This window comes from Lycorma delicatula, chromosome 2, assembly GCF_047948215.1.
Source record: "Lycorma delicatula isolate Av1 chromosome 2, ASM4794821v1, whole genome shotgun sequence".
Taxonomy (NCBI): Eukaryota; Metazoa; Arthropoda; class Insecta; order Hemiptera; family Fulgoridae; genus Lycorma; species Lycorma delicatula.
Window position 1 is genome coordinate 17,184,619 of NC_134456.1, and position 16,838 is coordinate 17,201,456.

Below are 16,838 nucleotides of genomic sequence, written 5' to 3' on the forward strand. Positions count from 1 at the left end.
ATACCTGCTGTTATGTGGTTGATAATATAAGATTTTGAAAATGAAATAATTCATGACATATTAAATACACACCAAATAGTATTGTGTACAAGATATGTGTATAACATTTTGGTCATATATAACCCATCTAAAAATAATGAATATTTGATCATTTTAAGTAAACAACATTTATAATAAGTACCTAAAATTTGCATAAGAAACAGATAAATATATTTTTTAGATACTGAAATTAAAGTAAACAAAAAAAATGAAATAGAAACATCAGTTTATAGAAGTACTGCAAAAATAATATTACAATACATTTAAATTCTAACTATCCATCATCATAAAAATTAATATAATTAAAAACATGATATTTAGAGCAATTTATTATTTAAAAAAAAAAAAAATCGCTCAAAAATAAATATTCAAAATAAAAAAAATATCAGTATTTACTGGTTTCGATGGTGAAATTATAGAAAAAAATTATAAAGTGCAAAATAAAAATTACCAAGAGAATTACACCAAAATTAAAAAAAAAACACAAAGATTGACCCTTTGCACTCTTTTGTAAAATATAATTTGACATCATAATTTACTTGTACCGCTGCCTTGCCAAGTATAACTTGGCAATGAAATTTACAAATAGCACTCCTTTGTTGAGTATGGTCTGACATTTTTAAACTAACCATGGCTATGCACAGAGATTCAAAAACAAACTGACATCTGTTCATAAGATCACAAACCCATGAAATATTGATATTCAATATTGACATAATTGAAAATAGATTGTTTTATGCTTAATTATGTTCTCAAAGTGAGGTTGTGCATTCCGTAAGTCAATATAGCAACTACAAGTCATTCTAGTAGTTTTTTAATTGATTATCATATTGAAAAGAGTTTATGATAGTAGTGATGAAGATCCTGATTATAATTTTGAAGAACATGATCAAGAAAATGCTATTTTGAACAATTATAGTGAAAGTGAAGGTAGTGATGGTGAAATAGTTCAACCCCATACTCATAACATTCCAGAAACCCAGGCTTACACTCAGAAGATTGTTTCAAAAAATATCACAGTGAAAAAAATGATTGAAATTGACATGTAAGGCCTATTTTTTTTATTAAATGAAGGTTTTTGTAAAAAATTTAATTTTTTTGATATAAGCAATTTTACCATATACATACGGTAATCAACCGTACATTAAATTAATAATTGACAGGGCTTTTTTTTAATGACAGGGCTCTAATTTTTTGATCAAGTAAGTGATCAAAAAATTGGACACCCAATGGCACTGCTTGATTTCATAAATATAGGATAAAGGGTTATTAGTAGTTTATACCTAAAATACAATTACATAAATAAAATAATAAAAAAATTATTTATGTATATGATAAAAATAAATATAAGAAAGCATATATTCAGAAATAATCACGTTATAGAATATTTTAAAAGTAACAATAATAAAAAGGAATTAAGAATAATATATAAAATTAAATGGAACGATTGTAAGAATATTTATATAGGCAAAACCAATAGATCATTTATAAAATGATTTACAGTAAATTGCACAACATAAAAAAAAAAAAAAAATCAAAAACGTATCTAATGTAGCTGACCTTGGTTATTAAATAAAATAGAATGTAAACATAATATTAAGAATGTAAAAACAAAGATTTTGTGATAATGATAAAAAAATGAATATACTCAAAATATTTCATTTATAAACAAGCAAAAATATAAAATGATGAACTACCAGATCACGTTTAAGGATGATGATTTAATTAACAATATAATGAAATTATGCTCTAACAGTTGGCAACAATGGCAACAGAATTAAAGGAAAAGAATACATTTTAAAGATTAGATCATTCCAGTACTGGACAACACATGCACATAAATTTTTAAATTGTTATTTAAACTACAACAATGTAAACATATTACTGTTTCCGAAACAAGATGACAAATTATTAAAAATAGTCATTTATAATGTTATAAAAATAGAAATAAATGTCAACTGAAGATGTGGGATACTGCAAAAAATAATAATTGAAAATTAATAAGGTAAGTTTAACTTACTGTGTTTGGTGGTTTGTATATACATATATATGTATATAAATTTAATTTTTTTTTTATATTAAAAAACTAACTTGAACAACCCAAGTTCAGAATTACAAAGTAAATGAAATGACACTAACTTAATTTTTTATTCCAAAAACACTTTCGCAAATCCCGCATCATCAGTTAAATATAAAAGATATAATTTATATAAAATTACATATAAAACATAATTTTTTTTAAAAAATTAAAATATATATATATAAAAACATATAGTCAATTAATGTAATAACTACATATACAGGCTGATTCAAAGAAACGGGAAATTTTTGAAAGTTGTGTTGGTAGCCGTGGGCGATTGGTACCACTTGATAAGTGGCGCCAGCCTCTCAAACCTAACCTGCCATTTAGTTGTCATGGATCCTTGGAGTGGTGAGCAACGTGCATTTGCTATCAAAGCGTTTTACAAAAACAATGACAGTGTGGAGGGAGCATGTAGAGAATTTCATTTTAATCTGGGATGGCACGACCGTGTTCCATCAGCACGTGCAATTAAAACATGGATATCTAATTTTGAGGAAACCGGTTCGGCAATGATAAAGAAACCTCCAGGCCGTGAGCGAACCGTCCTTACACCACAGAATGTTCAAGCTTTACAAGATGCTGTCACACGAAGTCCACATCGGTTAATCTGTCGTCTCTCAGCATCTTTACAATTGCATAGTTCAAGTGTTCAAAGAATGTTAGTGAAGGACTTGCAATTCCATCCATACAAGTTGCAGATCGTCCAGGAACTGAAACCGAACAATGCAGTTGTGCGAGCACAATTCTGTAATGTAATGCTTCAGAAGATAAATGATAACGAAGAGTTTGTTCACGAACTATGGATGTCAGACAAAGCGCATTTCCACCTCAGTGGATTTGTTAACAAGCAAAATTTCAGATCCTGGGCACAAGAAAAAAATCCTACGCAGCTACACCAGATCGTTGCACAGCCAGAAAGTGACCGTGTGGTGTGCTATGTCATCTTACGGTGTTATAGGCCCTTATTTTTTTGAGGATGACAACAGTCTTGCGATTACAGTGACGTCAACTCGTTACGTAGCCATGCTTGAAACCTTTGTTGTGGAACAACAAAAGAGATTTCCACCAATTCTTAACACAGCTTGGTTTCAACAAGATGGAGCAACATCACATACTGCAAGCATATCGATGGCAGCTGTACGCCGATTGTTTGGACAACGTGTCATTTCACGAAATGGTGACATTAGATGGCCTCCCAGATCGCCTGATATCTCAGCTTGCGATTACTTTTTGTGGGGTCACCTTAAAAGCAAAGTGTTCCACAGTAGACCTGCTACAACAGAAGAACTGAAGGCAAAGATCCGTGAAGCAATTGCGGAAATTCCAGTTAAGATGTTACGTCAAACCATGAACAATTTAACGAAGAGACTTCGTGAGTGTTTACGTAGAAGAGGAGGTCACCTGCAAGATGTCATCTTTAAAAAATAAACTAAACTGTATGTATCCTAAAATGGCAACATTTGTACAATTACATGAAATAAAATTCATTTTCTAAAAAAATTTTTTCATTAACGTTATTTAATTTTTTTAATTTCCCGTTTCTTTGAATCATTCTGTATATAAATATATCATAATTATTTTTTTTTTTTAATTTAAAATAAAATAAATAGATAAAAATATTTTTATACTATGTAACATGGCCAGCCGTGTTACATTACTGAGTGGATTTGAATTAGATTATTTATACATTATAATTATATCTATTTTTACCTAAAAATGTGCTGCCATCTGTTGCCACTTTTATAAGAGTGTCATCTTCATATTCTGTCTGAAAGTTGATCAAGTTGGAAATTTTTTGTATTTATAAATATAAAATCTCTCCAAAATGTCCAAACTTTTACTATTATTATTTAAATTAAATTTCTTGATTTCCACTATTTCCAAATTTGTCAGAGTATCAGATAGTATGTTTGCTATTAATATGGTGGTCAGCAACATTAGATAAACCCAAATTACCATTTTTATAATTTCTAATGTGTTTTAAAAATCTAGATTACCAGTCAGGACCAAACAGGATTACCAGAAATTACCAAACAGGATTCTAAAAAAAGACCTTGATAAAAAGTTCCTTTTTCACTCCTACCTAAAAAAAAAAAACAACTAAATCTACAACTTATTCCATTATTAGAGAATAAAATCTTCACATTTTATTCCCAGTAAAATCTGTAACTGCAGACTTAATTTGGATAATGTAATAATAAATAATTCAATCTGTTCCACTACTGTATAAACTCCAATCTCTTTAAAGTATCTTCAAATTATAATCTCATTACAGTCTAGTCCTGAAGATTTTCTTCATTCAACAAACACTTGTGTCCTTAAATTCATATTATGAAGAAGTTATTTACCTTTTTGATTATTAAATAAAAGCTGTTACAAATAATTAATTATATTGGATTTTAAAGTAAGTAGTGCTGATAAAGCTACCTTAAAAGTTGCTAAAAGTCTTTTTACTGCTTTAATACTGCCTCTCATACACGTGTTTGTTTCTTCAAGATATTTACTTAAAACGTTTCAGAATACTTTTGTAGTTTTTGATACAATAAATGAAATTTTCCTTCAGTTTTTCCATCATTTATCATTAGATGTATCCACCATCAATTTTGATGAAAATATTAGGTCAAAAACAAACTAGAGGCCAAAGAATTACAGGTGTACAAAAAGTAATATTGAATTTTAGAACTATATAACTCTTAACTTTAACTTATCACAGTGAATCACAAATAAAATGAGAGTATCTCTTGCAGTTTTTGCCTGAAGTGTTTAGTGTGAGCACCTTTCATCATGCGGCACATATCCAATCAATAGAGAGTTCATCCCATACTTTAACCAGTATGTCTGCAGTAATGGAAGTGATAGCTGCTTCAATATTGAGTCTCAAATCAAGTGGGTCAGTAGGTAGCAAAGTTACATGCATAAGATCCTTTATAAATCACCAAAGGATAAAATCATATAGGTCAGATCAGGTGCACTGCAAACAAGCTCTGTCATCAGGTCCATGATGACTGATCCAGCAACAGGGGAAAACATAATTCATCCAACCTCATACAAAGTTTAGCAGTTCAAGAGGTAAATCTTATCTTCTTGTCAAATAAAATTCTCAATGCATCTTACAGCAGGAAAAGAGCCGTGTTCACAACATATCTCAGTAAGCAACTCCTTACTCTTGCTTCAGAGAAAAAGAACAGTCTTGCCGTTGGGATATTGCACTAAAAACATTTAATTTCTTAGGAGACCCTTTAGGATTTTAAGAGTTCAAGGGATTTTCTGATTCTCAGATACAGACATTATGTGTGTTAACTTTTTCATTAAGATGAAATGCTGACTTATCATTAAACAAAATATAATCTAGAAAGTCATCATCTTCAAGCTGCAACATTTTGATTATGAAGCCAGTATGCATAGCGTAGTCAGTAGTCTTCAAATCCTGTAACAGCTGTAAACAGTAAGGACACATATGTTAATATTTCCTTAAAACATTCACACTGTCGTCACCGGCACTGCTTGATTGCGACAGGCCTTTAGGTGAAAATAGAATAAAAACTGCTACGAATATGATAAAACCAAGATGTAAATTTATTATAAAAAGAGATTACCTGGAAAACATACTCCACAATCATCTCCTTTAAGTCCTTTACGTCCGTTCCATCCAGGAGTACCTGGACTTCCTGGTGTACCCAATTCTCCAGGTGGTCCTGGTGGTCCAGGTTCTCCAGGACCACCAACAATTAATGATCCTGTACCAGGGTGTCCTTTAGGACCTGCATAAAATCAAAACAGAAAAAATTATTTATATTTTAATGATAAATTAAAATATAACTAGTATCTTTAGCAAGGGAGTAAAGTACATCAAATCTATGAAACTTTACATTATAGTTAAACCTTTCATAAACCAATAAATGTTTGATCTTATAGTTAAATAAAATACAGTGTAAAGAAATAGAGATATAAAATCTATACAGCATATGATGTCAGCAGGTGGCACATCTTCAGAATTAATGGTTGTTGTTCTACTTAAAAGTTTTATTATTATCTTCACTTAGTTTCAATTATTTTAAAATTCCAACTGAATGGATCCAAGCTATTTCCAATTCATTATTTGAGACAAGAGATAGAATGAACTATAACTATGGGGCCATTAGTCTATTAATATCTAATACATTCAAACATTTTAAATTATAGTTTAAGGTGATTAAACAAGGGGATTAACAAGATTTACAGGGGTGATTAAATAATGAAAGACACTATTAGCTGTGGAGGCTCACCTTACCAACTGTTTTGCCTCCTTTCAAAATAGTAAGGTGGTAAGCCTATGATGACTTTTGATCAGCTGTTTGAGTAAAATTATTTTGTTTATAACCTCCAAATCTCATTTTATGATTGTGATGGTGAGTCTTCTTGAAGTTTGTGTATTAGTTAAAAAGTGTGCAGTGATCCATTTTTTGCTTTCTGAAAAACGGGTTAAAACAATACAGACAAAGTTGTACGTTAAGAAGCAGATAGGAAAATTTAGACAGTCAAACTTCAGTGACTGGCAAGCACCATTCTGGACATCCGATTGAAATTTCAACACCAGGCTTGAAATTCACATAAATTTTCTTATCAAATAAGACCAATGGCTTACAGTTGAGATTACAGCAAAAAAATTACAAATAAGTGTCAGTACAGTTCAAAACATTATCACCAATAAATGTAAGTAAAACAAGCGTAAGATGGTTTCCAAGAAAGTTGACAGAACACTATAATAAGACAACACTATAAACAACAGTTTCAGTATGAAGGTGATTATTTTTTGCATCATATTCTAAACTGTCATGAGACATGGATTTACCATTATGAACCATAATCAAAAAGGCAGAGCATGAAGTGGAAGCAATTGAGTTTCTTGAAAAGAAAAATTCTGAACCCCACCTTCAGCAGGAAAAATCTTGATGACAAACTTTTGGAATGCAAAAGGACCAGTTTTTGTAAAATTTTCAGAAGATCAGTGAACAATAAACAATGAATACTACTGTGACATGCTTATCAGTAAAGTGAAGCCAACAAGGTTTAAAAAATTGTCCTGGATCTCAGCCTAAAGGCATCATTCTGTTTCTTGATTATGCCTGGCCTCACACTACTCAGATATCTTGAGAAATCACAACAAATTACATCGAGAAGTGATACCTCACCTCCACATAGTTCTGACAAGACCTGATTGAATTTCCACTTGTTTGGCCCACTCAAGAAGGTGCTATGTGGTAAGAAGTTTAATGGCAATACGACATCAAAGAAATTGTGCTAAATTGGCTTCAACATCAAGACAAAGACACTTTGCCACAGGCATAAATAAGCTGATTTAGAGATGAACAAGTGTATTAATGTTGCTGAAAATTACATTGAAAAGTGAAAATGTTTCATGGATTAAATAAACCATTTTAGCTACAAAGCAACTTCTGTCTTTAATTATTGAATGACCCTTGTAAATGATGCAATTCTGCTACAAGAATATATTGGTTTTAGAAGTGTCAAATTACCAGTTGGCAATGTTTTTATATTGAAAGTTTTAATACAATGACAGAAAGAGCATAATCTTGAAACCTACCTATTCTTAGATTTAGAAAAAGACTTTGATAGTGTAAATAGCAATAGAGTAAGTAGTTTTCTTTTAAGAGGAAGAAAAGTGAGGCCTTCCTATTTTTTAATACAAATAGTTCAAAGTTTATATAAGGAAATATGAATTATTATTGATACTAGAACAAAGTTATTGCATGAAATTATCATCGATCAAGATGTAAGATAAGAATATATTATATATCCAATCCTGTATAATAATCCATATAGACGACCTTATTAGGAAATGGAGACCTATGGATCGACCATCATTAAAAATAAATTATAGATCCTTGAATACTATCTTATTTAAAGATGATCAAGTTCTAATTTCTGATTCTGAAGAGAACTTGCAAAAATCATTCTCCTTTTTCCTTTTACATAATTATCTTGAGATTATAATTTAATTATGCCCAGTTTAAAAACAAAAGTTATGGTAATCTTAAAAAAATCCTGTAAGATCAAAGGTAGTAGTTAGTGACTCAACTATTAAGCAGCTTCAGTGACTAACTACTTATTATATTATAACTTAAGATCAAAAGATTAAAGTAAAGACAGATTATTTTCATAACAATTACAAGAATAATAAGAAAAAAGGATTGCTAAGATATCTAAATGAGATTTTACAACATAGCAATTCCAATTCACTCCCACTGGCGAACAAGGGATGTTTTGCCTTTTTGCCGGTCAGTGCCAATTATCAATATAATTATGTTATTTATATTTACTTTAGTATATTTATGTATCCCAGATTAGGCTGCAGAAGGATACACTTCATGGATTTGTAAAAAAAAGCAGTTTCTTGTAATTGATTCATTATCAGATGGCGTGTGTATAATTTAAAAATATAAGAAAAGCTGTTTCTTCTTATATATTTTTAGTGACCATTGGTGAGTGAACATAGATTCTGTAGCTGTGTGAAATCTAGGTTAAGAAAAAGATGGCAAGCCTCCCTGACTTTCTAGTATATGGGTATCATATCTTTATTTATTTATCCTTAATCCTGAATCTAACAAAGATATAATCAAAAATGAATCTTTTATACTACAGTTTTATTGTTAAAAAAAAATGAAATAGTACATTTGGTAAATATTTGTTTAGAGACTTCCTTCTAGAAGAACTGTAACAGGTCAGGAAGAAAATGTATGACAAAAAATTTGAGTATACCGTTGTTCATTGTTTAGTACAGTTTTTTTTCTAAAATAAAGCAAGTCATTATAGCAGTAAACCAAAATAAACATCCAGTTACAAAGATTTTAGTTTGATTCCTCTCATGAGCACATCAGAATTTTTTTCATAGCACTGGATTGCGTTTCTTTTACATCATTTTATTGTTTATTCTGAACATTTGATTGCACTTAATATGCCATCTATTACTATTATTATTTTTTCTCATTATTATTATTATTATTATTATTTTAGTATTATTATCTTTATTTTAGGAAACCATTAACTTTGCATGAGCTCTGGATATATTGGAATCAAATGAAAGTGAAATTCCAGTTACTGGTCTGGATGTTTCATTGCTACCACCTAATAATGCTAAAGATGGCGTTACAGATGAGGACTCCAGTGATGAAGAAGCCTTGATTATCGACAACATGCCACTCAGTCAGTTAACTGCACGGTTCTTGTAGCAACATCTCCAACGTCAGTTGCATCAACATCTGAATTTTCTGTTCAACACCCTAAAAGAAGGTGCCAGTCCACTGTTGGTCCATCTGAAGGTGCAAATTCAAGAAAAGTTCATGATGAAGGGAAGTGGATAAAACAGCCCCTTGCAGTACATCCTAGTAGCTGGCCAATGCTTTGTACAGTTAAATGTCAGGAAAAAGCACCACTAAAGTATTTTCAACTTTTCTATGATGATGATATAATCAGCATGATGGTCAAGTACACCAGCAAGTCTGCTGCAAAGAGGAACCGGCTGGGAGACTGTACAGAAAATGAGACGACATGTTTCATTGCAATATTACTTCTGAGTGGATATATTTTTTTGCCAAGAAAAGACATGTATTGGGAGATATCAAATGATGCTCATAACATACTGGTTTTGGAGGCAATGTCCAGAGACAGATTCAAGTTCATCATGGCAAATCTTCATGTCTGCAAAAATGATTAATTTGACAAAAAATGACAAGTTTGCCAAAGTCAGGCCACTTTTGGAAGTAATAAATTAGAAGTGCTTGGATTTTACTCCTTTCAAGCAAGAACATTCCGTAGATGAGAGTATGGTTCCATATTATGGACATCACAGCTCAAAACAATTTATCCAACATAAGCCTATTAGATACGGATTCAAATTCTGGTGTGGTGGTCCAAGTAATGGGTATTTGTCGTGGCTGGAAGCATATCAGGGTGCTGGTACATTGCCAGAAAAATATGCCGGCATTGACAGAGGGTGGCATTGACAGAGCTAATCAAAACATTTCTCTGTATCGCATTACAATCAGGGGAAAGAATAGGTACTTTCCAATAATTGCACTCCTGATTGATGTTGCAAAACACAATTCCTGGCAGCTATATAGGCAAGATGGTGGAAGATTAGAACACCTAGTACTTTGTCGACAAGTTGCCACTTCAGTACTCGAATCAAATCAACGAATTGTGACTCAATGAGGACAACCATCTCGTATGTCAAAGGTGGAGTCTAGTTTTGATGGAATGGAGCATTATGTGACAGATTTACCTTCAGAAATCCACACAGGGAAAAATAAACAATTACAAGGTCAGAAAATGCAAAATCAATGCAAGAAAATGTGTGCCATACAGTGTATAAAGTACACTGTATCACTCCATTTGTCATGTTTCACGGGTTACCATATAAAATAAGGCCAAAACTAATTTATATATTTTCATATTCAAAACTATTTTCATATTTTAGACTGTAACAAAATGTGTAAACCTTTTAGATAGTGTTCAAAACTAAAAAAAGATTTAAAAGTATTTATGTAAATTTTTAACGTATGCCCATTGTACTGTATTTTATTGTTTGTGCCAAAACTTCATATTTTCATACTGCAGAGTGTAAAAATTTTTAACTTGTTTATTGTTTATCTGTTGTATTGTACTGCATGTGTCAAAAAAATGTAAATAATGTATATTCATATATGCATTATGCATGCTGGTATATTATGCTGCAATTCTCCTGGAAGGATGAGCAATATTTTGAAAACTATCACAACAAAAGGAAAATTATAATTTGCATAACATATTAACAGTATTGGAAACAATTATGTAAGAAATAACACAATTTAAAAATAAATAATTCAGCCTTATTTAGGATAAGTATGAGTATATTTCCTTTGTATTATTATTGCATCTGTCGTATTGTATTCTCTCTCTCTCTCTGTATTTGTATTAAAGAAATTTTTGGCATTTAACAAATAAGTAAATAAAACAAATTCTTTTGTATGGTAATGAACTCTTACGAAGAAGATTAAAAAAAAAAAGTTGGAAGCAGCTAAAGCAATTTTTATTAGAAATCATAGTCTACACCAGAGGTCAGCAACATGGCACCCTCGATGAGATTTTTATATGCCCTCACTATATTACATACCTGCTAAGCCCAATAACTGTATCAGCATCACATCTATATGGCAATATAATTACACAAGCTCAGTGTCAGCAAATAGCAATCAAGGTCATACACTGACATACTTGCTACTTAGCATGTAGGAATTCTTGCTTCTGATAAATTGGTAGTATGTTACTGTATTCTGAGTCCTGTGTATTTTGATTATTATTATTATTGACTATATTTTATTATTTACATTTTATTAGTAACCATATCACGCAAGATAGTCGCGCTTTTCACTATCAAATTTTTATCATTCTGGTTAAGCGGATTTTATAAATAACCCTTCATGAATAGTTGTAAAAGAAAAAGAATTTATTATTTTAATGTTGACTAGGAAGAAAAATTTTGTTTTATTGATTTTAAAGGCAAATGTATTTGCTTATTGTGTAATAATAGTGTGGCATCCCCAATAATGTTTCATGTGCCCCCAATAACTTTTGAATTTATTTTGTGCCCTTACTGACAAAAAGGTTGCCGACCTCTGTTCTATACAATAGAGGAGAGGAAATTAAAGACATCTGGAATGGTTTAAACATAGTTGGTATTGATAAGAAAGTTAGCAATTATTGCAGCAAGTGAAAAGATTACCTTCAAAGAATGGATAATAGTAGAATCCAAGAATGACTTTGGAACATGAACCTAGAGGAAGAAGAAGCCTTTGTAACATTTGGAGTAGTTATATTCTCATGTGGGAAGAGGTTTTTATAAACCTATCCCTTGAAGAGAATAAGAATACTTTGATTTTGTCATTTTGCAAAATAACAAGCCAAGAAACTTAGTATGGAGGGATCTATAAAGTTTATAGAAGATAAGAGGATTAAAAAAAAATGTTAGTAAAGGAATAAGAATAGACAAAGTGATGCACCAAAAGGGTAACCGCCATGTAAAAACAAAAGCAGCATTTTCCGTGGTTTGATGTTATAACTGGCTGGAGATCAGGAAATGTACAATCACTCTTTTGTTTATAATGTGGATGAAATTTTTAAAGAAATAAGGAAAAAACTAGGAAAGAAGGAAAACTTGGTTGATGATGATGATGATACATCTTTTGAGCAAATATGACAAAAGAAATTCAGAGAATGTCTGACATTTGTGATGAAAGGACTAATGTACGAGGTATGAAAGTAAGTAAAGTTAAGTTCAAGCCATTAATGGTAACCAGAAGTGAAAAATAAGAAGGAGAAAACTAAAACTGCAAAATAAAATTCTTGTAATGGTAAAATGTTTTTTAAATTTTGTTTAATGAGCTAGAAAAAAAAAACAGAAAAATGATGGAGAGCTAGAAAGAAGAGTAACCTACAGAGTGCAAGAAATTTTTGACAGCATTTAAGAAAAGTAGTGTATATACTAAGAAGGTGCCAAGGGAATAAAGAAGTCTTATGCTAGGTATTTGTTGTACGAATTCTGATATATGGTAGAGGGTTGGTTTTATAAACAGAAAATAGGTAATTGCTAGGACCATCACCATTATTAAATATTTGTTATGTTTACAAGTAAGTATTCCTGTTGCAATAAATCATCTCTTGGGCTCCCTCAAATACAAGTTTTCAAGATAATAAAAATGGGCCACCAAATCAATTTTTGGAATTGTGCAGACTAATATAAATAGAAAATAAAAACTGTTAACTAATCCTTCTGTTTATATTTATGTGTTTTCAATTTTTTCTAAAATGAATAGGCTCTAAAAAAAAAAAAAAAAAAAAAAAAAAAAAAAAAAAAAAAATATCCATCTCTACCAAATCAAACAACAGAACTGTTTTTTATATAACCCAGCACAATATTTTAACTTATGAGAAGGGCCTATGTTATGCATCTGTTGCCATTTTTAATAAATTACCAAACTGTTTAAAAGATCTTCTCACAAATTTATTTTAAATAAAATTAAAATATTTTCTTTTATAGAAACAATATTACTCTGCTGATGAATTTTTAAATGATATTAATCAAAAAAGTAAATATGAAACATGTGAATTTTCTACATCCCATTCAAAGTGTATGTAAATATGTCTTCTGTGAATGAGTATGAAGGTGTATGTAAATAATGCATTCTGAATTGTGATATATTTTGTAATTCTGCCACTGTGATCAAATGGTTTAAAAAAAAACTTTATAACACCTTGAACTTAAAATTCATCTATTTTTAAAAAAAATATCAACACTTGTTCATTTTACTTAATTGTCATAAATAAACATGGGTTTGAAACTTTACAGCACACCACCTAAAGGTTCATATTTGACAATTGTCATAGTTCTAATTGCATCATCTCTTTGTCAGACTGAAACTTTCCGAATGACCTTGGTACTTCACTTCTCCAGACAAATATAAAATCAAGTCAATGAAGCGTAAAAAAAATATTGAATTACAATATGATCACTGAAGAGTTAAAGGTTATTGGAATCAATAAACTGATATAATTATTTAATTTCTGGCACCCACACTGCATTAATACTGAAACTAATATTAAGTCTGGAGAAATTTACTTATCTTCAACATACATGAAACAATAAGAAGAATTTAAAAAGCAGAATGAACAAGGTGATGATGATTTTTTTTACAAACTGTTTCTGTAGGAATTACTTTTCTCCTGTAAAAAAAAAATATAATTATGAATATATAATTACCCCTTTCTCCAAGTTCTCCTCTATCACCAGGTAATCCTTTATAGCCATCTTGTCCTGATCTACCATCTGGTCCAGGTGGTCCTCTTATTGTCAATCCTGGATATCCTTTTTCTCCTAAAATACCTGGAGGTCCAGCAAATCCTGGCAGTCCTTGCAATCCTTTTGGACCCGCAGTACCTTAAATAAAAAAAATAATTACAATTTTAAATGCAATAATGATTAACAATAAACATATATGAAACACTTGGGACAGGTTAAATTTGGATTGTAATATTATTAGTGTTATTATTAAGTGAAATATTTTTTTAAATAATTTTCTTTATAATAATAATATTAATTTTAAACTAAATTTAAAAAAAACAATTTATAAACAAATCAAAAAATGAGTATTATATTTTATTTTCCTTGGTATAAACTTATACTGTGTAGCTATAAATAATTATGTGTATATTGTTTATAAGGGAATGCATGCTAATTAGGTCAAATTTTGCAAGACAGGGATTTTGCATATTTTGTTATTTCATGATCCCTTTAACCAAAAGATTTGATGTGGACACCACATGACTTCCTTGTATACCTATTAAATTACGTATACACTTTTTTTTTTTAATAAAAGTACATGAAACTTTATTTCATTAATTACTTCTGATATTTTTTCATATTTTTTTTTTATTCTTATTAATGAAATATTATTTATCATAATTTTTTTTTTACAAACAGAGGTTACTAATTATTAATAAATCAATATATTTAAATAAAAAAAATAAAAAAAATAGTTAAAAAAGGAGATGAGGTCGGATTTGTACCATGCCCCTTCTGCTTGTAAGACCCAAATATTACATTAATTAAAATTTTATTTTACTATAACTCTGGAACCAATGAAAATAAGTACCACTATGATATATCATTGAAAAGCTCTCAATAAGGGCTTATTACTGCAGTTAATTTTGATAAGTGGAATAGGAAGATTAGAGGGTTGTGTTATCTAAAAATTCTATTCAGAGGGAGATAAATTTTAGGATATACTTTAATATCCCTCAGATAGCTAAGACACTTTCTGATTTAATGAGTGTGAATGTTGAAAGATAGACAGGTTGATAATACCTTGCCTGTGAAGTAATAACTTACGGTGCTTCTGGAGGGAAAACAGAAAAAGAAAAAAAGAGTTGTTAAGATGAACAGTATTCTGTGGCACAATCTTGTAAACTACAAACCAGGTTTATTGGTTATATGTGAAAATATCCAGGTAATTTTACTGTGTAGAGGCGAGCAAAAAGTAAAACCCTTTACTCATCCCTACAAAGGAAAAACTAGAAAATATAAAATTGATACTATGAATGTAGATTATATTTAATAAATTCTTTACCATCTAAGCCACGCTCTCCTTTGATGGACATTCCTTTAGGACCTCTAGGACCTTGTGTACCAGGTAATCCTGGTGCTCCAGGTGGTCCAATAAATCCTACAATACCTTTTCTTCCTTTATGACCGGACTCTCCTGGATAACCTTGAGGACCTATAAAAGATTTACAGACACAAATTTTAGGTCAGCTTTTATAACAATCTTGAGTAATGTAAAATATAAAATTAAAATCCTTAAATTACATTCAGAAAAATAATACTTATCAAAAGCACATTTTTTTCTTAACTGTCAGATGTTATTAAGAAGCCACATACTTCTGTAGAGAGAAAGGAATATACTGCTTTGAGAAAACTCATAGGATCAACTTATACTCAATATTAATTCAGTATAAGTTGATGGTAACACTAAATAATGCAATCATTTCCAACAGCTAATGGAATACTGTTTGCTAATGAGAATGGAATAAAGCATTTATTTAGATACCAACAACAGGCTGATGCCCAATAACAATTGCTGGGAACAATAATGAATTTTTTAGTATGTGAAAGAAGGCCACACCTGACAGGTACTTTAACCTGGAATCTCTAAATAAAAAGCAGAGATGCTGCCACTTTCTCAATGAGATTAACAGGGTGATATATACATACATATGCGGACCCTTCTTATATATATGTTTATGTGAGAGAGAAGTTGTACAAAAAGGTAAATTCTGAAGAGCTCTTAAAGTAAATACTCACATTACACCAAAATACATACATACTCACTGTACGTATGTAAATACACTACTGTAAATACTATTCTATTATAAATATATGCTCACATTAAATTGTTATTGCTATTTAAGTACAGATCTTACTCTATCTTTCTACATAATTTTTGCCATTGTTGAGGCACTTATCGTAACTGGGCACCAGAAGTTGTATTAATTGGTCATAGAATGATGAGGCCTAAAATGCATGCCAAATGTTAATGACTTGTTTCATCTCATTGCCATTGCCATTGTGGAACTGTTGGCTGACAAGTGGTGATCAAATCACTCTCAGCCAAAAGTCATGAGGAGAAGTTGCATTGTCGTGAATCAACACAATGTTCCAGGTAAGTAAATCATGTTGCTTATTTTGGATAGCATAACAAAATATTTTCCGTGTTCTCAAAAGATATTACTATTGATTGTGCAGTCTCAAGACAAGAAGTTGTCAATTTTAATTCTTTTTTTGTCCTAAAACACCGTGGACGTGAATTTGAATGAAAAACATCAGCTCTAATTTTTTTCTTTCTGAGCATGTTGTCATACCAGAGATTGTCGTTTTATATAAGGTGTTACCTGTGACACCATGACTGCACAGCTTACCCACCACTATAATCCCTCATTGACTATACAGCTCAAATAGTCATTGCCTTATGTTCTCTGAAGTAATAAATTTCCATTTCTTGGAAATTCAATTTCTCATACACACTGTTGTTTAGAAGTTATGAAATTTCTGGAAAATACACTGAAAGAGATTTGATGGTGAATTGTCTGTTCACTTTAATATTGTCATAAAATGTACTCTAAATCA

General features: G+C 30.6%; 1 protein-coding gene across 1 annotated transcript in view; it reads right to left on the reverse strand.

The window, feature by feature from the left end:
* LOC142320508 (uncharacterized) overlaps positions 1-16,838 on the reverse strand; it is a 525,465-nt gene that overhangs the window by 99,232 nt on the left and 409,395 nt on the right. The window contains exons 9-11 of the mRNA XM_075358371.1: positions 15,283-15,432; positions 13,917-14,093; positions 5,719-5,883 (exon numbers count right to left, since the gene is read on the reverse strand). Coding sequence (XP_075214486.1) covers positions 5,719-5,883; positions 13,917-14,093; positions 15,283-15,432 — 492 coding nt within the window. The remainder of the gene's footprint in view (positions 1-5,718; positions 5,884-13,916; positions 14,094-15,282; positions 15,433-16,838) is intronic.